The 25,026-nt window shown below is 42.5% G+C and overlaps 2 protein-coding genes across 4 annotated transcripts; both read left to right on the top strand.

The window, feature by feature from the left end:
• Nucleotides 1-6,819: 6,819 nt before the first annotated feature.
• Nucleotides 6,820-12,959, top strand: slc52a2 (solute carrier family 52 member 2). Of its 3 annotated transcripts, none has more exons than XR_013937357.1 (5): nucleotides 6,820-7,034; nucleotides 7,597-8,494; nucleotides 9,207-9,330; nucleotides 10,106-11,548; nucleotides 11,652-12,959. XR_013937357.1 is itself a non-coding variant. In XM_080526177.1 (4 exons), the coding sequence occupies exons 1-4, from the start codon at nucleotides 6,896-6,898 to the stop codon at nucleotides 10,367-10,369; spliced, it is 1,425 nt and encodes a 474-aa protein (XP_080382303.1). In that variant the 5' UTR covers nucleotides 6,820-6,895; the 3' UTR covers nucleotides 10,370-12,959. The 3 variants fall into 3 exon arrangements, 1 of the variants encoding a protein (XP_080382303.1); XR_013937358.1 differs by having other exon boundaries at nucleotides 11,631-12,959; XM_080526177.1 differs by having other exon boundaries at nucleotides 10,106-12,959.
• Nucleotides 12,960-17,668: 4,709 nt separating this feature from the next.
• LOC308152426 (riboflavin transporter 2-like) lies at nucleotides 17,669-20,142 on the top strand (the record flags this gene model as incomplete). The annotated part of the gene is made up of 3 exons (XM_080525407.1): nucleotides 17,669-18,681; nucleotides 18,926-19,049; nucleotides 19,933-20,142. 3 exons carry the CDS (start codon nucleotides 17,669-17,671, stop codon nucleotides 20,140-20,142), a joined length of 1,347 nt encoding a protein of 448 aa, XP_080381533.1.
• Nucleotides 20,143-25,026: the final 4,884 nt, after the last annotated feature.

Here is a 25,026-nt window from a genome sequence, read left to right as displayed (position 1 = left end):
GTATTACATTGTCATAACATCATATATCAACATAACACATTTTACAACTGTGTCGTAACAATGTAATACGGTCTCGTCTCTTATAATTGAGTTGTAACAATGTATCATTTCCTTCAGGGGATGAAAACTTCAGGAAGCTTTTGGAGGACTTTTTGGGATCGCAGACTGGGGCAGAACTGGGATTGGAAAAACCATGTAAAAACAGACTATTGATTCAAGTAGGACTAATGAAAGAGGACAAGCAACTGAAATGGGATGCTGTTGTAGAATGGCTTCAAAAGATATTCCCAATGTATCAGACTGCTGATTTCCGTTGTCTTATCGAGAGAGGCATTGCTACAACTTTGAGTTTAGGAGGCAACGCAAGGCTAACCTTCCTCGAGTCGAATGTGAATTTTGAATTTGTTGGGCCGATATGTGACAGCATTGGAGTTGGGAGAGCAGATCTATTGGAGAAGACAGATTTCTCTGAGCGAGCTGAGTCTACTGAAGTAACAAATGGTTTGATACTGGAGTTGAGCAACTTTGTCATCAGGGAAAAAATAGATCCCATCATCTTGGTTTCTTGGCTACGAAAATTCAACCCCCAGTTCTGTGGTAATGGCAATGTTCAGAAAGCCAGCAAAGTGCTCCAGAAAAAGCTGAAGAAATTCAGACTGCATTATCGCAATTACCAAACAAGAAGACAAAGGAGAAACGCAAAGATGGAACACTTTCTGCAAAGTCCATTTGAACTTGTCTCCAGTGACGACGAAGGAAAGAGATTCGCTGTGAAAAAACGCATGACAAAGAGGGGCGACAAGTCAGCAGTTAAGGTCATCAAGGAGGAAGACGAGGCTTATGCCATAACGCCACATCAAACAGAGGAAGACAATGATTGTTCCATGGTCCAAGTGAAGGAGGAATGTTGGAGTAATGAAGGCCTTCCTGTGGATCTGAACTCTGCTGATCCGGTAGAGAATCCTGATGCTAGCAAAGGAGAACCCTTAACACTGCTTGACATCGCCATGCTCTCTGTCCAAAAGCTGTCGAGTGTGTACGGCGGCAAAACGGACGCTTCAAAGCAGGTTTCCCACGATCTTCTCAAGAACCAGTATAACCTGACGTGTAAAGAGAATGCAGCCATGAAACGATTTGACGAGAGGGTCTCATCCCTTAAAGATCACCACTCACTAGCCACTCCCTTGCATTTTTTACACTGCCACGCCCATTTTCTTGTTGATGTGCATGACGCCATCGAGCAACAGATAATGAGCTTCGAAAATGAGATCGTGGCATCGATGGGGGAGAAACTCGGCCGCGACAGACTCACGAAATTCAGCAGTTTTGTGAACTTCACTGAAAGCAACACATCACGCTTCATCCACATGGCCTGTGATATCCTGAGCCCTCGTGCCGTGGTGAAGCACAACTACAGGAGACACTGGATAGCGTTCTGCGACGAGAAAAACAACCCGTCCAAGATGGCGGTCAACCGATCTAACCGGTTCAACAACTACTTTGAAGCGGCAGCCGGGCTGGTCCACCACCACGGCGAGATCGCCCTCTTCTTCTCCGACCTGCTGTTGCTGGGTAACGACAACAGTCCGAACAACATCATCCTGGAGAGCGTCACCGAAGACGCCAACGATGACATCATAAAGGCCCTTGTGTGCGTTCTTGCCATCGTCTACTGCAAAATACTAGGTCCTTATTGGCAGCTGCTGAAGAGCGGGGGAGAGTACTCACTCTTTAGCCAGTACATACTCTGCCTCTACCAGAAGCTCCTGGAGTGGGCCAAGGATCCGTCGTCCCTCCTTCAGCCGGAGAACAACGCGAATGTGTTCCTCCAGGTTCCTTTGCAAGAGCAGACGTTTCATGGCGTGTTCACATTCTGTGCTCCGGGGAACATGCATGTTGACTTGATAAAGGTCTGCCTGCAGAAGATGGTGAAAGTGATCGCTTCGGTCACTGAGGCTAATCTGACGGATTTTCTGCCTGGAGGTGCGCACTGTCAAAACCCCCATATGGAGCTCTCCACGAAGCTGATGACCTGCACGTTCTCCACCTTGATGGCGGAATACCCTTTCGGTCATGCCTACCCATACAAAAGGAAAAGGCCAGATCAGTCCGCTAAACCTCTAGCGTCTAGTAGCTGCACTGAGGAAGACGAGGAGTCGTCCAGCGAGTCTGAGAGTGATGAATCTCCACCACCAGCCAAGAGGTCCGCACGTGCAAAGAGAGACAGGCCAAAAAAGCATCACCGTAAAGGCAAGAAGAAGAGGAAGAAGAGGAAGAAGAGCAGTCAAGCAAAGTCGTTTGGAATTACAAGGAGAGATCCCGTTGCCACGGCAACCGACGACTATACTTACAGAAAGGAAATCGTTGCTGCCGTCGAGAAAAACGGCGGGTCTTGCAAGTGCAAGAAAGATGTCGACAAGTTGCTGGGGCGGTTAAAGGGGGCAAGCCATGCCCAGAAACGGGAGGCGATCCGATGCCAAATCAGTTACCACAAGCTGATCCTCGGCTGTAAAGACCCAAACCTGGTTCACATCGGTTTCTCTCTCACAGACATGGTCTCCAAATTGAAGAGTGTGCTGCCCGGGGAGGACGATGGTGGTTGGAGTAGCAGTTCAGCCTCGGGGTCGAATGACGATGAGGAAACTGCCCCTACGACCACAGAGTTTACTGATGCTCCTCAGGCTGGTCTTGACCATGACTCTGACAACAACACTCATCAGTCAAGTATTGACATGGCAATCAGGAAGAGTATTACCTTTCAAAATTACAGGGAGAACTTTGACGAATTTCCATGAAAAAAACTATAGCAAGTTAAAATGGATGACAAGTTAAATGTCAATCTCGCGAGACTCTCGCTGGACTTTTTAATAAATCTCACAGGATTTATCAAAATAAGCCTGGATTGTCCTTTAGCGATGTTAATGGAATTACCGCAGGGCCATTTCCTTGATTGTTGATCACTCATTCTTGCATCTAACAAATCATTGATGTAGCAGCACTGATAAAAAGTCTGTGCAATAGACTTGTTCAGTGTTTCCTCCAGGAATTTTTACATTGGTGGCGGATAGCGCGCGCGATATTTCTTCGCGGTTTTTTTTTTTTTTTTTTTTTTTCAAAACAACGACCTCATTTCAGCCAAAACTAGAGGATGGCCAAAAAAATAATAATGAATATACAGAATATAAACTTGTGACTGACAGTCACATACACACACACAAAGATCATCAGCTATAATCTAATACGAAGTAGGCCTACATGAGCACAAAAGCGGCTAACGTTACTGATTAACTGTTTACTGTAGTGCAGAGAGATGGTAGTCGTAGGCGGCGTATCAAATGACAAAGCTAAACGTTTAATGAAGGACATGAACGATTGTCAACAACACACTCAAGCAGTAAATAGAACAGTCTAAACAACTTGGGTACTACGCACTCAACTGCGGACGGAACAATACTCTCAACCTATAGTTCCGTGCGTGAATTATGTCAACCCACCACATTACAGAAGTAAAATCACAGTCAGATGGAGCATTCGGTAAACAGCTGAGTATCAGCTGAGTTAAAGAAAACAAACTCTTACCTTTGATGACACCCACATCAGCCCTGTTTTCCCGTACTTCTCCCGTGTGTCTCTGAAGGTCCAAATGTTCCCTGAATTTTAGCTGCATGTTTTTCCAGCATGTAATTCCGTTGTCAATAAAAAAATCGTCTCCCCTTCTTTTCCCCTTGACAATCCTGTGTCGTTGCTAAAGTGACGGCACATAAGAATAGTTTTTTGACTTGCTAATGTCTGCTGATACACCAACACAGCTAGCCGATGCTGATGGCTCTCCCGCTGTAGTTGTAGTTGTAGCTGGTGGTGGTGGTACCCCGCCATAAATGCTGTTAGCTGATCCACCACCTAGCTTCTTTGGTCCTGCCAGCCATGCAGTTTCGGGTCGCTCATAGCCACTGCTAGCTTCAGCAATGTTTGAAGTGTCTGGGACATCTTTTTTCTTGAAAAATCCATCCATCTGTCGCTGTTTTCGTTTAATTTTTCGAAGAAGCTCTCTGGACTGCAGCTGCTCCCGCGTTAGCATTAGCATCCATTTTTTCTTCTCCCTTCTCACCGTCACGAGCTCAAATGACACTTGTCGGCCGATCTAACTCTTAACACTCACTTACAGGACTTCTGACACCATGTCGTGTTATTCTATTAAACATACACGTGAGTCCTTCTGTATTTCAATGTAAGTGTCTTTATTTTAACTCGCTCTGTAAGCTCTACAATACCGGTCTCTTGTTGTCTCGTCGTAACCTGCCCACCTGACCTGGGGGGTATTCCATCAACGTCGCTAAAGGAAAATCCTGGCTTATTTTTGATAACTCTCGCGAGACCTATCAGAATATGCCTGGATATTTTTAAGAACTCTCGCGAGATTTATCAGACTAAACCTGGATTTTCCCTTTAGCGATGTTGATGGAATACCCCCCTGATGTCACTACGGTGGCCTGTACACAATAACAATAATACCACAGTTCACATTTAGACCAATCAGGAGCCCTTGTATCACGTCGTCAACTGAATGTCATTAATCTGATTTTGGATCAGCGGTTAGAGAGAGATGGGCGTGGATTTAGGTGCACTTTTAGTCAACATCCATTATAGCGCTGATCTAGGATCGGATATATTTTAATCAGCTAAAATGTTCAGATTTTTTTTTTTTTTAGAACTTATTTTTTTGTTGTTGTGTGGACTGAATCAATTCGTGGCGGAGGAAATTCATTCGTGGCGGCCCGCCACCAATAAATGCATGTAGAGGAAACACTGTTGTTGGTATCACTAATTCAATCCCTTTTGTGCCTGGTGGACAGGAAAATAGCTTGTGAAAACTCCATCCTATGATCTGTTTATTGATATGCATTGTAAACACTTGGAACCCCATTACGAAGTCACATTTATCTGTGCTGATCACCTTTTTGCCATCCTAAAGTATATTCCATTTCTATGCTGAGGATTATGTTTAAAACGTACTGGGTTTTTTCTTATGGAAGTTTTTTTTTATTTTAAAGAATGTTTTGGGTTATTTCTCCTGGTGTATGTTTTGTAGGGAAGGGTTGGGTGAGAACATTGAGAAGAACAATAAAATAATTCATTTACTTTTCCAATTTGTGTCTGATTTCAGTGACAAGACTAATACTACAATAATACAATAATAACACAATATTCACAGTTTCTTCATGTTTCTTCATGCATCTAGGCGTGCTTACGGTTTCATCTGCAGGTATTGTGGAATATATTAACATTAATGTTAATAGTGTAAGTCTTATGTTGAATTCAACCAACTTCAACAAATACTGAAGTTGAAATTGCATATTTTACTACTACCATTATCTCTGATATTTGTTTTACATTCCACTAGACTACATCACCATTTAGTCTGGAGTAGGCTTTGGGTTATGTGTTGAATAAACTGTCAACTGTTTTGAGACTTGGTGTCATGTAGAGTTGGGTGTTAAAACTGTATCCCTGCGGTATTTGAAAATAGCAACCGTGTCCGTCTCAATACCATCATAAAAAGAAAGCTAGGGCGTTGTCCACCTTGCACCAGCTGCTGTCACAAATTCAACATTTGAAATTGGAGGCATCCTGAAAGCCCTACAATGTGAATTTTAATCCTGTGGTAATACTGTATACCGCAGTAAAAATTAGGGATGGTTTAACGGTGTCAGGAATTGGATACATAACCCTAGTGTCATGTGTGTTATGTCAGTGTTTCATAACACTTCCATACAATATATTGACCTACTAGGCTACTGTGTGATTGACCGTAATCAAACTTTCAATCAATCAAACTTTATTTATAGCACAAGTCATACATTGCATGACTTACAAGGGGCAGCTGTGGAGGTAGACATAGATGGCCTTAGGCAAGACACTGAACCCCAAATTGCTCGACAATGAGTGGGCCAGTGCCTTCCATAGTAGCTTGCTGCCATTGGTGTGTGACTGGGTGAATGAGAGGCGCTTTGGAATAAGGCACTATATAAGTCAGTCCATTTACCGTACATTGAATGCAACTCCAAGTGACATAAAAAAAAGGAACATGAGTTCAAACAACACAGCAAACAAAAATAACATGAAAATGAATAAATAAAATACAACACAATTAAACAAGAAATAGGAGATAAAATAAAATAAACACTAGATAAAAGCCAGGCTAAAACTTTCTTTTAAAATATCCACACTCTCTGTAATAGGCCTAGTCTCACTTTTACTAAGTACATGTTTGTGAAAACCGAGTAAGGATGCTGCATCACATGATGAAACATTCTTGGGTGTTTCTGAGATTACAGCTCAGTCGGTCAATGAGTTGGTTCATTATGTGTTATGGTATTGTACTTGAAAAGGGGCGGGTGGGAGAGGGCAAGTTGTACAAAGAGCAAATCAAGTCTTACTTCATTTACAGACGTGGGAGAATCCTTTGCTATACGAGTCAGTGCACTCGATTTTATCTCTGGCGGATCGACTCGGTATTCCGGTCCGCCCCAGCCGCGCGGAACTGCATTCATGTCTAATGTGCCGCTCGGTACCGGAGACCGGAGCGGGTGAGCAAGGATAGTTAAATCGCGTGCACCACATTTCCTCTGAAGCGTGTCCCCGCCCCCAAAACCAACCAAACCGGCGCACTGAATCGTCATAGGCCACGACGTAAGGGGCGGAGAGCAACCTACTATTTGCGTAACGACGCTCCACGATTCATTTGTTTTCCTACTCTATTACGCCAAAACCCGATCTTGCCGGGCGGATCTTTTCAAGAGACACGACGTGTTGCTCACATGGCACCGGCCGCAAACGAACTGTTGTGAAACGACAAAAAAAAAGTACATCTCTCCTGTCTGGTCTTCTTCGCTAGATGGACGGAATGGCGAGTACATGGTGGAGCGGAGCTGCGATGACCCACGTCCTTGTGGCTCTCTTCGGCATGGGCTCCTGGGTGTCCGTCAACTCTCTGTGGGTTGAGCTACCCGTGGTTGTTAACGTTCTGCCTGAAGGTCAGTAGAGTTTACAATGTGTTTTCTTTCATTCTCTTTCTCTCTCTCTTTTATGTTGTCCCTCCATCTTCATGCTATATGTTGTTGTTGTTGTTGTTGTTGTTGTTGTTGTTGTTGTTGTTTTTGAGTTGTTGATATAAATTCATCTATGGGGTTATAACTCATGCATTCACTGCACACGAAGAACATCATTGCAACTTAGATAGACACAGACACAGGCAGTAATGATACAAGAGTATAGTAGTACTTTATTAATCCCTGATTGATTTACAGCAGCAGAAATACAAAGGATTACATAAAAAAACAGTCAGCAATTATAAAAATACAGTAAACAAACAGTCAACGTGAGATCCGCCCGTAAATCACTACAACAGAGTCAGGCTATGTAACTGACAATCTGACTGACGATTGTTTCTTGTAAGGGTGGAACCTCCCTGCCTATCTGTCAGTCCTCATAGCCCATAAGACAGGGTCAGGACACACACACACACACACACACACACACACACACACTGTAACTTAGACTGTGACAGTCTAACTGCCGATTGTTTCTTCTCTGTAGGGTGGAACCTCCCTGCCTATCTGTCAGTCCTCATAGCCTTCGGGAACCTGGGTCCCATTGCTGTGACCATAACCCACCACTGTGCACCAGGTCGTCTGAACGAGCGCCTGGTCATCCACAGCATCCAGGCGCTGGCAGTGGCGGCGTCTGCCTTTCTCGCCATCTTCTGGTCGGAGGTCGTCACTGTCGCCGGGCAACCAAGGTCTGTGCCGTTCCTGCTGCTGGCGTTCCTGCTGGCTCTGGTGTGCTGCACGTCCAACGTCACCTTCCTGCCCTTCATGTTCCGGTACCCACCCCAGTACATCCGGACCTTCTTCGTGGGCCAGGGCCTCAGCGCCCTGTTCCCCTGCGTCGTGGCCCTGGGCCAGGGCGTGGGGAAGCTGGAGTGCGTGAACGTGAATGGCACGGTCCACCCGCGCCACCTGGAGCAGAACTTCCCCGCTCAGAACTTCTTCTGGTTCCTGTTCGTCATGCTGACGGTCTCCGCCCTGTGCTTCCTGGCTCTGACCCGGCGATCGGCGGCGACGGTGGAGCCCGCTCCGGCGTTGACGCAACAGCCGGACCCCCCCACCGGCACCACTCCTGTCTCCGCGAAGGACGGCGCAGGGGAGGAGGAGGAGAAACACCCGCTGCAGAACGGAGGGACGCCAGTGTCAGAGGACCAGGTGGAGGTAGAGAAACGGGTCCCGGTACTGGTCCAGCCAACCTTCTGGACACCACAGAACATCTACCTCCTGGTGCTGCTCGGCGTCTCCAACGCCCTGACCAATGGCATCCTGCCGTCGGTCCAGAGCTTCACCTGTTTGCCCTATGGCACCATGACCTTTCACCTTTCGGTGGTGCTGGGAAACATTGCCAACCCGCTGGCCTGCTTCGTAGCCATGTTTGTCCTCTGCAGGTGGGTGGGTGTGATAGCTTGATGGACGACACTGTAGGCTGTTATTAGTTTGTTTTTTAAACGGGTCTTTCAAGGTGTAGGTAAAAACCCATTAGGGATGCTCCGATCTGGATTTTTGGGGCCGATACCGATCACCGATTTTTTTCCTCAAGATCAACCGATACCGATACCGATACCGATTTTTTAAAAATACATAACTGTAGGCCTACTGACTGGATAGCCTACATATTTTTTGCTTTTTAGACAAAAGTTTTGATCCATTAGGCACCAAGCAAACGCAGACCCATTTTTATGGCATAGTAAAGGTCTGGCCTATCACCCAGTTAGGGCCTGAAGCCCAAGTCAGTCGATATGGCTGTATAAAACACATCATAAACGTGGCCTTCATGGTTTACATACTGTTACGTCCTCCTATGTTTTCTGTTCAGTTATCTGTCTTCCCCAGGAAAAAAAAAAAAAAAAAAAAAAGATCGGTTTTTGCGATCGGCCATTTTTGCCGATCACCGATCGAGTCATTTGGAGTGAAATCGGCCGATTTAAATCGGTGGCCGATAAATCGGAGCATCCCTAAAACCCATGCCACCATGCTGTCTCTCTTCATCAGTATTGATTGATAATTATAGGCACACTGTTGAAAATTAATAAACGTTTTATTTGACTGTCATTAATACTTTTCTTCTCATCCCCTCATTCCCCCTCCTCTCTGTGGTAGGTCATCGGCTGGCCTGGGTGCCATGGCAACAGGAGGCGGAGTGTTTGCTGCTTACCTGGTGGCCTTGGCTGCCCTCAGCCCCTGCCCTCCTCTGCGGGACGGCTCTGTGGGTGTGTCCTTGGTGGTGAGTTATCTTGTGTCCAGCTATGTCCTGTAAAGGAATATCAGTGCCTTTTCAGCGTGATGGAGCTTCAGGATACTGTATTTACTCACTTCAAGGTTTTTGTGAAGGAGCAGCCCGCCTTCACTAAAGACATTACCCATTTTAATCTTAATAAGCCTTTTTCTTTTGCTGAAACCAAGGTCTCTTTCAGGACATCCCTGCTTACCAACATGAAATGGATCATCAATGTATTCATATTACTAACATAATACAATTCATAATAATATAACCTGTCAATTTACACAATATAATCAATTAAAACATGCCAGATCCTTTATCCATTTATAAGGTCTTAAACTGACCATGTGACACAAGATAATCTAGTTTGAGTAGTGTTTGAAGGTTGTGTGTTTTGAATTTCTTTTACCATGATTCCTGTCATAGTAAGTTCCCACCATTCCAACTCACCGCAGTAATGATTGTTTGTTGGCTAAAGCTAGATTGTGGCTAAGTGACACAACTTTAATTTGTAATTAATTTAAATTGAGATGATTGAGCACCTGCCATTTTAATCATTTTATCTAATCTATGTGTAAGCGGTTTTTTTCCGTTTTTTTTCTTCAGTTATTACTTTACAGCATTTTAAATGGTTCGACCATCTCTTCCACCCTATTGATTATGAAAGAGCTTTTTGTTTGTTTTTATAGTGTTTTCTCTCACTTGCCTGGGTTGTCATGCACTGTGTGTGTGCCGTGGGCTGCCCTGACAGTCTGTCTGTCTGTCTGATCCTCCACAGGTGGTGTCCTGGGTCATATTCACAGGGCTGTTCTCCTACCTGAAGGTGGTGATAGGCACCCTGCTCCATGAGGCCGGCCACGCGGCTCTGCTCTGGTGTGGTGTCTTCATCCAGGCTGGCTCTCTCATCGGAGCCCTCTCCATGTTCCCTCTGGTCAGCATCTACCACGTGTTCCACACCTCTCAGGACTGTGTGGACAACTGCACTCGAGGAGTAGATTATACACACACACACACACCCTCTCTAGGTTCTTCATCTCTCTAAAGAGATGGCCTAGTGGGGGAGGCTGGTGAGAGGGAAAAGCATGGGGAGAGGGAAAGCATTCCTGGGTTAATGGGAGTGTTGAGTTGCTGTGTACTGGCTAAATGTGACCCGCAAGTGCTTTTAATTGCATTTATTTTTTAAAAACACTCAGATTTCTTGGGTTTACAATAGTTGAGCTGCTATTGGGTGTTTCCACTTACCTAAATCATGTGAAAAGTCTGATTTGCTCAGGAACTGACGATCAACAACACACATGTAGCCCCTGCGGACAGTTGTCCCATGGCCTTAAATGATAAGAATAAGAAGCGTGCACAATTTAGAAATCTTGTCCGATAGGAAAAGCACTGCTTACCGTCAAGTTAAGCATTAGATATTAATGGATGTGTGAAAATGAATGCCGAGTGCCAACGTTTTGCTGCTTTACTGAAGCAATGATTTACTTGTGTTCCAATTTTTCCGCCTTGATCTTTTGGGCTAGCCAATCTGAATCTTCCGTTTTGTTTACATCATTCCACAATGCAGTCAGAAAGATTGGGCGTTTGCTACGTTGACATTGAAGTTTTGCTTTTTAGAGAGGTTGAAAATTACTTGGGAAATGGTCATTCATAATGATGTTCTATGGTCTGTGGTGAGGAGAAATGGTGGAGGTAGAAATCGGAGGACAAGGCTCATTGTAATGGATGGAATGGAATGAGGAATGCTATCAACGCTCATTCCATTCCATACATTCCATGCATTACAATGAGATTGTCCTCCAATTTCTATCTCCACCAGCCTCCCCTGGTGGTAACAATATCAAAATCTGTATTGTTGCAAATGTAATAATGTACTGTATGGAGAAGAGCTGTATCCATAAGCTATAGTACTGTGTCATGTCCTTCCACTGTCTACCCTTTTATGTATTGTCAGAATCATGCTGCCTGAGAGATTGTCCGTTGAAGCCTCTTTCCCGTTGCTCTGTACAAACATATTTTGTACTAACAATTGCATTTCCTGCATTAATGTTCTAACTGTTATTTACTTTCAGAAATGTTATCAAATGATAAATATTTTTTTCCATTCCAAATTTAAGATCAAACCTTCCGGTAGTGGTAAGGGCATCATGCAAATGAACGGTTAATAACTTAACGTGTACTAGCAGTTAACAACTATACTAGCAGGTAACAACTATACTAGCAGGTAACAACATGTACTAGCAGGTAACAACTATGTACTAGCAGGTAACAACATGTACTAGTAGTTAACAACTATGTACTAGTAGGTAACAACTATGTACTAGCAGGTAACAACTATGTACTAGCAGGTAACAACTATGTACTAGCAGGTAACAACATGTACTAGTAGGTAACAACTATGTACTAGCAGGTAACAACTATGTACTAGCAGGTAACAACATGTACTAGCAGGTAACAACATGTACTAGTAGGTAACAACTATGTACTAGTAGTTAACAACTATGTACTAGCAGGTAACAACTATGTACTAGCAGGTAACAACTATGTACTAGCAGGTAACAACTATGTACTAGCAGGTAACAACTATGTACTAGTAGTTAACAACTATGTACTAGCAGGTAACAACTATGTACTAGCAGTTAACAACTATGTACTAGCAGGTAACAACTATGTACTAGTAGTTAACAACTATGTACTAGCAGGTAACAACTATGTACTAGCAGGTAACAACTATGTACTAGCAGTTAACAACTATGTACTAGCAGGTAACAACTATGTACTAGCAGGTAACAACTATGTACTAGTAGTTAACAACTATGTACTAGCAGGTAACAACCATGTTGGGAAAACAAGGGATTTTGTCTAGTTAGGTATTGTTAATAAATGTTATTTACATTTTAACCATTTTAGCAGACGCTTTTATCCAAAGCGACTTACAATTAGAGATCACAGGGACAGTCTCCCTGGAGTAACTTAGGGCTAAGTGCCTTACTCAAGGACGCACTAGTGGTGGTGTTCCCAGGTGGGATTTGAACTCATGACCAACTCCACTAGGCCACCACTACCACCACACCCTAGCTACCCTTGGCTTTACAAGGAATAAAGGATAACTTTTATGCTACACCGTAGTACCTCTCTTGCAATTATGGTTATATTGGAAAACGTTACTTCATGTTGAAAACATGGAAATTATTTCAATACAAAATGCCATGACTTTTGTATGTTAATACTATTGTTTTGTATCTAAACTTGAACTTGATTGAACATTAATATGTGATTATTTTAATATTTCTATTGGTTTTTATGTCAAATGATAAAAGGAAATAGCTTTTGGAAGCACTGTTTTGGAAGCACTGTTTTGTACGTCTGTTGTCTACAAATGTGGACATTTGTAACCTTTCTTTTCAGCCTTTGATGTACGTCATATTTGATTGACTGTAGTTAGCTAATTACAGTATGTTCTAGATAGATGGAATGCACTTTTATAGCTTTACAGCAGTAGAATAACTGATATAGATAGCAGAATCATATCACATTTTTCATTGCCTTTGAAATCTATTTTCCTTCCAAATTGAATGTTTGATGATAAATGTTTTCGAATGCTTTGAAGAAAATATTATATTGAAAAATAAAGATGTGGCTTTCTTTGACTTCAGATTAACGTTGAAGCCCCTTTAATGAAACAGCTGCCAACTCTGCAACAGAAACACTTATATTGGTTTAGAAGTGGACTCTAATTCATGTATTCATGTATTCATTAATTCATGTATGCATTAATTCATTAATTCATATTCTACATGTTTGGTTGGGCACTGAGATCTCAGCCTAAAACATGAAATCTGGAAATACCGGTAATATGAGAGAACTCATGGTCATTTTTCTTTAACCACGTACCTAGTTGACCTCACGGCTAAGTAGTTACAGAGTGCCTGCCACGAAACGACAGTTGTAGGAAGGGTGTACTGTCGGTAGCGTGTGTGTGTCGCCACTGGAGACTTGTTAATGAATGAATTAATAATGAATAGAGTACTTTTTCCTGCTATGACTAGTGGATAGATGATTCACTTACCTAGTCAAATATAAGTTGCTTTGGATAAAGGCGTCTGATAATTGTGGTAAATGTAAATGTTAATGCTCCACATGACGAGGAATAGTGCCAGGAACGGCCTTCTGTGCAGGTGAATACGTAAGGCCTAAGCACAGGTGTTGTTTTTTCCTCATCCTGTTGTTCCTATGCGTTCTCTAATCTGGAAATGAGCTCAGCCATTAAGTACGGAGTAACAAGAGTTCAGATGTTGTATTAATATTTACATGAGGCTGCTCAGCATACTACCCTGGCTTGTGTTATTGATTGCCAATTAAATGATTGAATTTTGAGTCACTCTGAAAAGATTCAATCATGCATTCTGCTTTCCAATTAAAGTCTATTACATAATGTATACACACAGAGAGATTCCAGGCCTTTGCAAAATACTGCAGTAGACTACAGGGATGTGTTGAGAGGGGAAATAGATCATATGCTGGGAAAGGTGGGTTGACCTGTCAACAGCTGAAGGTTGGAAGTAGATATAGAATGGATAGTTGATTGGTCGAAAGAAAAACAAGTAATCATATCAACCCCCCCCCCCACCCCACCTGTCCATATAATCTTGTTAATTATGACAAAACTGATCCTAGATCAGCACCTACTTTGAGACGCTTTGTAAACACTAGTATCAAAAATGATTAACATCAGGCCTTACAGGTCTCTGTGGTTCGGTCGGTGTTCCAGTAGATGTCGCGATACTGTTCTACATGTGGACTGACTTTATTACTTTGGTACATTTTTTGCCTGAGGTTGCCGTGGTTCCAAATTTGATTTCAAGAACCACCTGCATCTGAGCTCTCTTTCTGTCTGGCAGTTAATCAACTAAACAGAGTGAATTGAGTGATTTTTTTTTTTTTTTTTTTTATTATTATTATTAAGAAAATTCAAATTACCTTGACGAAAGCACACATTATAATTAATGTTATAAACATTTTTTTTATCAAAATGATCTAATAATATAAATAGAAATGACGGAGACTGAAGACCCATCTCTTTAGACTAAACATTAACTGCCCCTCCTGAGACATCTACTACCCCCCTGTACTGTTTCTCCTGAGACATCTACTACCCCCCTGTACTGTTTCTCCTGAGACATCTACTACCCCCCTGTACTGTTTCTCCTGAGACTACTACCCACCTGTATTGTCTCTCCTGAGACATCTACTTACCCCCCTGTACTTCTAGCACGATGACTGCCAATGGCCCCTGGATTGAGCATAGATTACTTTTTCCTGCTAAGAATGGTGGATAGATGATTCACTTAGTCAAATGTATTTGTTGTAAATCGCTTTGGAATAAGCGAGTCTGCTAAATGCCAAAAATATAAATATAAATGTAAATGTAAATGTAAATGAAAACACTGTATGAATGTAAATGAAAAAAATGTCTTAAGCCTTGAATTCATAATCATTTCCAGTGAGATTAGTTCCCAAGATCTCCTTAGAGAGAATTACAGAAAACTTTATTCAAGAATGTGTTGGCCCCCTCATAACAAGCCACTCAAACAAAACAGTGAAGCTGTTACTTATGTAATTGCAACGTGATATCTTTCAAAAAATCTGAACATCCTACGTGCATATTCAGCAGGTAATTATCCACAACATAATCTGTTAAACAAACCTGTGTCATGGTTGGCTACAACAAGCACACCCACCCAGCTATGGGGTATAATCCTCTGGCTCCCTCAGAGCTGTAACAGCGTAGGACTAGGACTTTGCCTTCTCTCTCTGCAGACCCCTGACCTCTCTGTCAACCCGTCTGTCTGTATATGTGAGTATCTGTGCAAGGATGAAGGCTATTCTCCTTTTACTGTTGTTTTCTGCTTTTGTTCCTCTCTGAAATGTAAGGTCTTCTCTCTGCAGTCTTCGGTTGGTTTACTTTGCACATCGTTCAATTGTGTGGTTAAAAAATAAATTTTAAAAAGTTAAGAGGATGGAATATGTTTTAGAATATTTTGAGGTTTTTAGCATGTTTGCAGGTTATAATTTGTATACTCATGTGATTGAATCTGTCTGTTCATAAAATAGTGTGTTGGCTATATTCTGGTGTTGAGTGTAATATTGCTTATGTAAAGCTTATGCAAAGCCTGATAATGTTATTGCTGCTTGTATACTGTATATCGGGCCCTAGGACATCTGTTACAAAGTTAGCTAATGCCTTCCTTTCATCTTATCCACCATGTGGCTTTGAGGAGGTGAATTTCCTACAATTGTTCTTCGTTCCTTGACATTGTTTCTGCATCAGATCAAAGACACTCAGCGTCAAGCTGCTTTCCCCATCAATAAACAATGCCTTCCTTAGATGTTTTCATAGAGGTTATGTAAGACTTGTATAGGTAACCAATGTACAGTAGGGGGTCGTTAGTGCTTATGTACCTTTTGTCTACTCAATGGTGATGTTTTAGGTATTTGTCTTACATAAGATACCTGGCAGTGTTCTATGTTTAAAGTCATTGGTTTAAAGTCTTGATAACAATAACCTCTATTTGTAAACTGTTGGGGTGGGTTTTGGCAATAAAACGGTAATGTACAGTACATTAAAATAACTAATTTAGTAAATAGATAGTTAATAGATTACAATGCTTTAGAATGTGACATACCGTATACTGCTTACTTGTAAATGTAGACTCTGCATCTCTGCAATCTCCCCCACTTTCCAAGCATGCCCAATGGAATGATGAATACATCTTTTGTATTCAAAAGATGTTCTTCTATTGATTGCTCTTCCATCAGTAACATAACCTGGGGTCATTGGATGTTTTGGTTCACACACACACACACACACACACACAAACACACACACACACACACACACACACACACACACACACATGTGACCGACCTCAAGTTGCTGCAAGCAGCTCTCTCACTCCTTCACATGAGTCTCGAACCCCTGAATTTCCAACACATGTGACTGCCGTCCAAAATAACCGACGTAAACAAGCTGCCCCACTGAAAAGCCAGCAATCCAAATGGAGCGAGTGGGGATATTTCAACTGGATTAACACTTGTTCAACTCACACACACACACACACACACACACACACACACACACACACACTGAAATATAGCATTTGAGATATTTTACACTTTTATTCTGACACTCTTCTCTCAAAGAATAGATTCAGTATGTTCCTAAATATCCAACTGTAATAATAATAACAGCTTCTATCAAGAAATAGCCCTCAGGTGAAAAGGGTTACACTTTGGGGGAAAGATCTGAATATTCATTGAATAAATAAGGAACTAGTATTTTGTTAATAATAATATTTGTTATACATTAAATAACCAATGATGTAATCAAATACATGTTTGTAATACCATCAAATGAAAAGATATGGCTGACAGGAACTGTGATAAGGGAAATGCTTGCATCCTAAAGGCAGTAGTGTCAATGTATTTTTGATTGTCATAACTACACAGCCCTACACAGCCCTGAACATGTGTAATTAAGATAGTCTATCAAGTGAAGACTCCTTCTCACAAGGGTTATTCTAAGTTGAAGTCTGGTTAATGTATGCTAAAGAGACAATACAGTAAGTCTATCTCTGCAGTCTCCGCCAATAATAAACATGAATGTCTCACAAACCTTTGCTCAGTCATCACTAGCTTTGCTTGTGTGCTATACAAACCTGCATTCCCGAATCCAAATAGTTGTTCCGTTTTACAAACTGACATTACAATGGAGAAAGACGGAGACCTTCCCTCCACTTAAGCTTTTTATAGGATAGTGCAGATAGGGAACTAAATGGCTCATCCTGTACCAGCTCAGGGGACAAAATAGTAACCAAATGCAGCAATAAGTCACTTAGCTTGAACAAGTATCTGCTGAGAGCAGTTAATCTCTCACTTCAAACTGGTTGTAGTGAGAGATCTGGCATGTGTGTTTATGTGTGTTGTCATTGTGGGTTTCATGTTTTACTCGTGTACGTATCTTCCCAAGCATTACATCTTACAACATTTTAACATTATAGTTTGCATTGATTTGTGTCTTCACTTCCTTGTTTTTCTATCGTACTGTACATAGTGTATAGCTGATCTGTTTGATTATTTCAGTGATTAACTACAAACATGTTTGTGTGATTCTAGAACCCCCAGTGACACCAAGCAGTGTTCTACTCCTTCTAGAACCCTCCGTCACACCAAGCAGTGTTCTACTCCTTCTAGAACCCACAGTGACACCAAGCAGTGTTCTACTCCTTCTAGAACCCACAGTGACAGAGCAGAGTTCTACTCCTCTAATCTACCCAGATTCAACATGTCCCTCTTCACCCACCTGTTGGCCTGCTTGTTCGGGATGGGCTCCTGGGTGTCCATCAATGGCCTGTGGGTGGAGCTGCCCCTCATCGTCCCTCAGATCCCAGAGGGCTGGTACCTGCCCTCCTACCTCTCCGTGGTCATCCAGGTGGCCAACGTAGGTCCTCTCTTCATCACCCTCATGCACCGCTTCCGCCCGGGCACCCTGAACGAGACGGCGGTCATCTACGTGATCATCGCGTTGGGCATCGCGGCGAGCTTCCTGATGGCGTTCTTCTGGAAGGAGACGGTGGTCGTGGGGGGCGTCCCGCGCAGCGTGGCCCTCCTCCTACTCACCTTTTTCCTCTCCACGGTGGACTGCACCTCCTCCGTCACCTTCCTGCCCTTCATGATGAGGCTCAAGCCCCAGTACCTCACCACCTACTTCATAGGGGAGGGCCTGAGTGGCTTGCTCCCAGCCATGGTGGCTCTGTTCCAGGGGGTCGGGGTGGTCCACTGTGTGAACAGCACACAGGGTCCGAATGACACCCTGGGCGGTGCCGGCAGCTACCAACTCCAGGCCCAGTACCAGCCCGCCAACTTCTCTGCAGAGGTCTTCTTCTTCTTCCTCAGCGCCATGATGCTGGTGTGCCTGGTGGCCTTCCTGCTGCTCAACTACCACCCCGCGGTAGCGCGGGAGAAGCCCAGCGGACGCTACCCCACCGGGGCCATGGACAAGGGCGAAGCGGCCCACCAGCAGAAGAACCAGACGGAGCAGAGGCCCATGATCGACCCTCTGCGGCGCTCTGACGTGGAGCCCAGGAGCAGCTTCGGGACCGGGGCGTACAGCTGGACGCAGGTCCTGTATATCTTCTCCACCCTGGCCTGGGTCAACGGCCTGACGAACGTGGTCCTGCCCTCCGTGCAGTCCTACTCCTGCCTGCCCTATGGGAACAACGCCTACCACCTGTCTGCCACCATGGCCGCCGTCTCTAACCCCCTCGCCTGCTTCCTCGCCATGTTTTTCCCGATCAGGTACTGATATCAGATTTTTTAAAAACATTTAACTGGGAATCTTTTAAGAATGCATTCTTCTCATTCAACAATAATAATAATAATAATAATAATAATGTTTATAATAAGGCATTTCATTCATAAGACACTTTTATTTAGTAAAATCCTTAATAGGGCTGCTCTATTTCATTTAACACTACTTGACACCATGAACCACTCACAGGTTTATTGTCTAATACTGTCACCTTGTCTCCCTGTCCCACAGGTCCCTGCTGCTGATTGGGGGTCTCTCAGTCATCGGCAGTGGGGTAGGAGCTTACATCATGGGCATGGCAGTGCTGAGTCCGTGCCCCCTGCTAGTCCACGACACAATCGGAACCATCCTCATTGTGAGTTCACACACCATAGAGTTATAAAAACTAGGGACACTAGTGGGCGCACTCACCTAAATGGTTCCACTATGGTTCCCACTATGGTTCCCCATCTTACACTAACGTTTAAAGGTTCAGAATGTAGATTTGGGCTTTAAAATAGTACTAAATGGCCATGAATTAGTACCGATCACGGAATGAGATCGCATGATAAATAATATTCAGTGAAGACAGTGTTCTTTCGTCCAAATAAAGTGCTGTCTAAAATATTGTGTCGAGATCAAGCCTTGGCCTTTACGTACCTATTTTAAGTTGTTTGTCTCCAAGGATATGCACATACAGTATTTGGCGCTATTAGAAAACGTAGCATATTCACCTTTTCACATTTCAGCATGGCCAAAAAGGCCAGCATCTTTAAACCATGGCATCCCATAGAAGACCATTGATGGATGGATGGATGGATGGATGGATGGATGGATGGATGGATGGATGGATGGATGGATGGATGGATGGATGGATGGATGGATGGATGGATGGATGGATGGATGGATGGATGGATGGATGGATGGATGGATGGATGGATGGATGGATGGATGGATGGATGGATGGATGGATGGATGGATGGATGGATGGATGGATGGATGGATGGATGGATGGATGGATGGATGGATAGATAGATGGATAGATAGATAGATAGATAGATAGATAGATAGATAGATCGATCGATTGGCCACCTCCTCCACTGTGTCCAGGGTGACACCGAGGACAGAACAAGCTTTCCTAATAAGCTTGTTCAGCCTCTTTGGTGTCACCTTGCTTGATGATCAGACTCTTGGTGTCACCTTCCTTGAATACGTTTATAATACCAAACCTGTGCCTTTGCCTCTGTCCCATGCTTCAGGTGGGTGCCTGGATCATCTTCATCCTCACTCTGTCCTATGTGAAGGTGATCATTGGAGTAATCATGCGGGATGAGGGACACAGCGCCCTCGTGTGGTGTGGAGCGGTGGTGCAGCTGGGCTCCCTGTTGGGTGCTGTTACTATGTTCCCATTAGTCAGTGTGTACAGCTTCTTTAGATCAGGAGATCCGTGTAACACCACATGCCCCTAAATGAGTGTAAAAGGTAACATTGGGGGTCTCATGTAATGTTGGGGGTCTCGTTTTCTGTGAGTTTGGTGTGCAGTGCTGTGTTACAGTTGTTTTCAATCATGTTGATTCCTTCTCTCTGATTGGGTGTGGCTGGAAATCCCACACCTGAAATAGTACTCAACTACTCAATAGTAGTCAATTAAAGGGACAGTTCACCCAAACTACAGCATTAGTTAGATGGTCCTTACCTTGAAAGTAGTCTACGGGCCAGGAGAGACTGTTGGCACACAGCAAAGTGAGCAATGGAACACAAGTGAAACACAGTAAGGATTTCCAGAAAAAAATAATAATTTGAACCCAGGTCTGCACTCAATAGAAGGAATTCAACCCACTTCGCAAGGAGAATGAATGAAGCATCTCTTATTGCTCAGGATGCCTTGGACCAGTGGAGGCTGGTGGAAGTAGAACTCGGGACAGGCTCATTGTAAAGTACGGAATGGATTAAGGACTAGTATCAAACACTTGTGGTAAACACCATTCCTCGTTTGGACTCATTATGTACATTGCCCGTCTGATACTTATCCTCAACCATTACATGCAGTACACTGAGCCTTCTCTCTGATTTCTACCTCCACAAGTCCCCCCTGATTTGGACATTACCCTCTGAATATTTGGTCATTTCTCATTGATGCCATTTAATCAGCTGCCTTTCGACTGTTGTTACTATGGCAGCTTTTTGGACTACAGAGATGTATATGACTGTATGCAGATGTGCCATGTAGAGACTGTGACTGTAAGACTATGTCTTAGACGAGGCAAGCTCAGATATATTTGGAAGGGCACAGACTTATTTATTTTGTAGCAGACACTGTTGAATGGATTTGAATAGACTAGAATTACTGTATGTTGTATATCCACAGATGCTGATGTCCACCATGTAATCTGAGCATATACTGACATTTTGACAGTTTAGAGTCTCGGTCCTGTCTGGGGAATATTTTGCTTGCTTGCAAGGTGCTTGCGAGGTGAATACTTTGAAGAGATTTCAGAGCAGAAAGGTGCATATGGATTCAGGGTGCAGAGGTTGTGATCAGGATGATCATGCAATGTTGATGATTTTCCACCTGTCTACTGCCACTATGGCCAAGATATATTTCCTAGAACTGCTAAAGTTTCAGATATTACTAAGACAAACTAATGTGCTGTACATGAATCCTGGACAAAGCTGTCTAGATTCTATAGATTTACATGCAGCATTCAATTCAATTACGTATTCAGTATGTCAATGTTTTCATTGAGCAATCAGGATTTATTTAAAACATGTTGTTTACATGTGTACATGTATAGTTAAAGTATATGCCTACATTGTAAACCTATTATAAATAAAGGAATATAGGCTAATACTGCAATTGTGGAATATGCAATTTTCCTCTTTTCTTTTCTTAAAATACAATAAAATAAATAAAACAATATAAATGTGTATTGCTATTTTTACTGACTGCATTCGTTTTACTTTTTATGTATCTATCCATTCTTGTTCTCTCCATGGAATGTAGTGTCTTTGAGTACTGAGAAAAGAGCAAACATTTATAAAGGATAGAGCAAAAAATACTTTATGTGCTCAGAACACTCACATCTGGCACAAGAAAAAAATATCCACAATGTGAATTTTTAGAAAGATATTCTTTAATATTGTTACGGAAAGAGATTGTCACACTAAAGAGACTGATTTCATAACGCTAGTTATAGGTCCAATATGTAGTTTTGAGTTTTAAAATAGTGTTAAATGGCCACGATAACGCACATCCCTACTATAAACACAACTACATCCATTAAAGTGACAAAGTTTATTACTCTAATATGTGTCCAATTTCACTATCACTGAGGTGATTTATAATCATCTTCAAAATACAATAGCTGGCCTTCCTCAATGATTCTCTCTATCCTCTCTAGTAGTCTCTCTCTACTCTCCCTGCTTGGTACAACACGGACGCAACCTGCCCTGAGTCGACAGGTAAAACAACGGATGCACAATGCTGGCAGCGGACAACAACAGCACACACAGAGGTTGTACTAAACAATCCGTTTTGACACTGTTGCCTCTGTACACTAGCAACACAGCTGCCACGGGATTGTAGCACAGCATCACCATGAGAAAAACGGCACGGGTCGTGTTAATGGCACGCTGTGTCTTTGGGTGAATCTCATTTTTCCCCGGTCCCGATTTCTTCAGAACCCTTACCATACCCATGTTGAACCAAAACATCAGCGCAAGGATGACCAGGATCACCGGAACCTCGTGTCTGTCAACGTGTAGGAACAACTGCAGCAGGGAAGACGGAACTGCGATCAGCCACACCGCAACACTGCCAATCTCTCTGTACCTGTACTTCTTCAGCAGCGGGTAGGATGTGGGATACACGACTGCCACGTAACGCTCCATGCTGATGAAAAGTAAATTTAGCGGTCCACCTACAACGCAATACCCAAACAGGAATGACCTGAGGACAGTCTGGTACCTCGGGAAAAAGTAGATGCCGAGGAGGTCATTAAGCGTCAATATGTATTGCACCATGTGGAAGATGGACAGGTTGAAGTTGAGGATATCAATTGTATTCTTTGCTCTTGCGGCGATAAACATGAGTTTTGTTATGACTGAGAATCCGACCAGAAAAGTGATTAAGTCAACAATTGAATAACCGACTCGATACAAGGTTAAGTCCTGGCAAAGATCTGAGGCGTTCATAAGTGTTGCAATGTCACTGGAATTCTTATCTATCGCAGGGGACGCAGACTCCATGTCTCCTAGATTGTGTTGTGGAGTTCTGAAAGAAACAACCAAGTGACAGTTAGTAACATTTCATTACAGGTTGTCACTGTGTGATGTCAATCAATAACCCCCCCCCCCCCCCCCCATTTTAAGATATTTTTTTTTATTAAAAAGATAGCATTTACATTTTATAATAATCTAAAAGAAAGTGACCCAGACACGCAACAAAGCCCTCACAGACAATTTATGGAGACTCTGGGACTGTTGACAAACACAAGCAGATCCACCAGACAGAAACCCCATTAGACTAAACCAAATTATAAGGAAACAAAAATAAAATTATCCGACACATTGGGAAGAATCAACCAAAAACCAGCGCAAATTGGAATGTTATTTCGCCCTAAACAGAGAATACAGTGGTAGAATACCTGAGCATTGTGACTGATCGAAAACTAAGGAAATCTGTGACTATAGACTCAGTGAGCACAGTCTCGCCATCGAGAGGCCGGCACAGGCAGACCTGACTCCCAAGACAAGACAGACTCCCAAGAGATGACCCACTGCACACAAAATGAGGTGGAAACTGAGATGCACTTTTTAACTACCTGCCAACTGTACCAAGACATCAGAGACACATAATATCACATATTACAAACACCCTAAAATATTCTGAAAACATAATAACAAAGAACTGTACAAGTACAACAATGTGCAAACAGCAATGAGCAGCAATATGTGTGAGCTGTTGTGACAGTAAAAGGATGTCCACTGGAATACAACCACCGTAAAGACTGTAAATAAGTATCTGCACTATTTGCACCATGTCCACACTTTTCTATTTTATTAGAAAATAAAGTTTTTCTATTTTATAAATAAAGTTATCTTTATTTACCTGTATACTGTACAACTCTGTTTACACATTCTCTTTTTATTTTAGTATATCTTTAGTTGTATGTAAAACATTTTTATTTATTTTTTTATCTTCATACTTGCTTTGGCAATGTTAAATGTATGTTTTCCATGCCAATTTAAAATGAATCAAAATCTAAATAAATACATAATCAAGAACACACTATGATGTCATTCTTTTCTATTCCAGCTGTGTTCCATTTAATTCAGCACTCTGTCATGCTCTATATCCCACTTATGCTCACACTATACTCTATACAGTATCTCACATATAGAAGGAGAATCTACAACATTCTTTACTATGTCTAGGCTGTTCTTACCGAGTCTTCTGTATTGCCGATGCTGTAGTGGAGCTCTTCTGATGTGTGTGAGAAAAATTCTGCAATTTAACAACAAGCACCTGATTTTCATGTCTTTTGTATTGATTTGCAGCCAAGTGTTCAGAGGCAGCCAGGTAAAGCTATGAGTGAGGTCAGACAGGGCCTGATTTCCCTAACACACCATCACCTCCGTGGCCTAATGAGCCTGGCGTTGACAGACATAACAGCCGGGACATGAGGGATACAGTCATTAGGTTGATGATAGGAAAGATGTGGTGGTGTTCTTTAAACAACAGGTGTCAAGTCAAATTCATGTCACCTCGCACACACAGCCATCATAGTCATGGCAGCAGAGACCAGCCAACCTCGTTATCGTTTAGTATTGTTCTTGGTGTAAAGCACTTTGAGGCACGTGTCTACAGTTGAAGTCTGAAGTTTACATACACCTTAGCCAAATACCTTTCATGTAAAGTAAACATTGGTATTCACATGTTTATTTATTTTATTTGCATTGGAACAACACAAAAAAGCAGAGGAAAAAAGGCAAATCTGATATCATTCCACACAGAACTCCAAAAATGGACTGGACAAAATTATTGGTATAATATTTATTATTCAAAATTGTAAGAAATAATTGTAATGTAATACTCCTTTAATTTGTATAAACTCACCTATGGCAAGTCACAGGTGCTGGCAATATAGAAATCACACTTGCAACCAGTTAAAATGGAGAAAAGTTTACTCAATCGTTGTGTTGTGTGTCTGTGTGTAACACACTGAGCATGGAGAAAAGAAAGAAGAGCAAATAATTGTCTGAGGATTTGAGAACCAAAATTGTGCAAAAGCATGGACAATCTCAAGGCTACACGTCCATCTCCAGAGATTGTAATGTTCCTGTGTCCTCTG

Source organism: Nansenia antarctica (genome assembly GCF_963989245.1).
Source record: "Nansenia antarctica genome assembly, chromosome: 3".
NCBI classification, from domain to species: domain Eukaryota; kingdom Metazoa; phylum Chordata; class Actinopteri; order Argentiniformes; family Microstomatidae; genus Nansenia; species Nansenia antarctica.
This window is presented reverse-complemented; position numbering and strand designations above follow the sequence as displayed.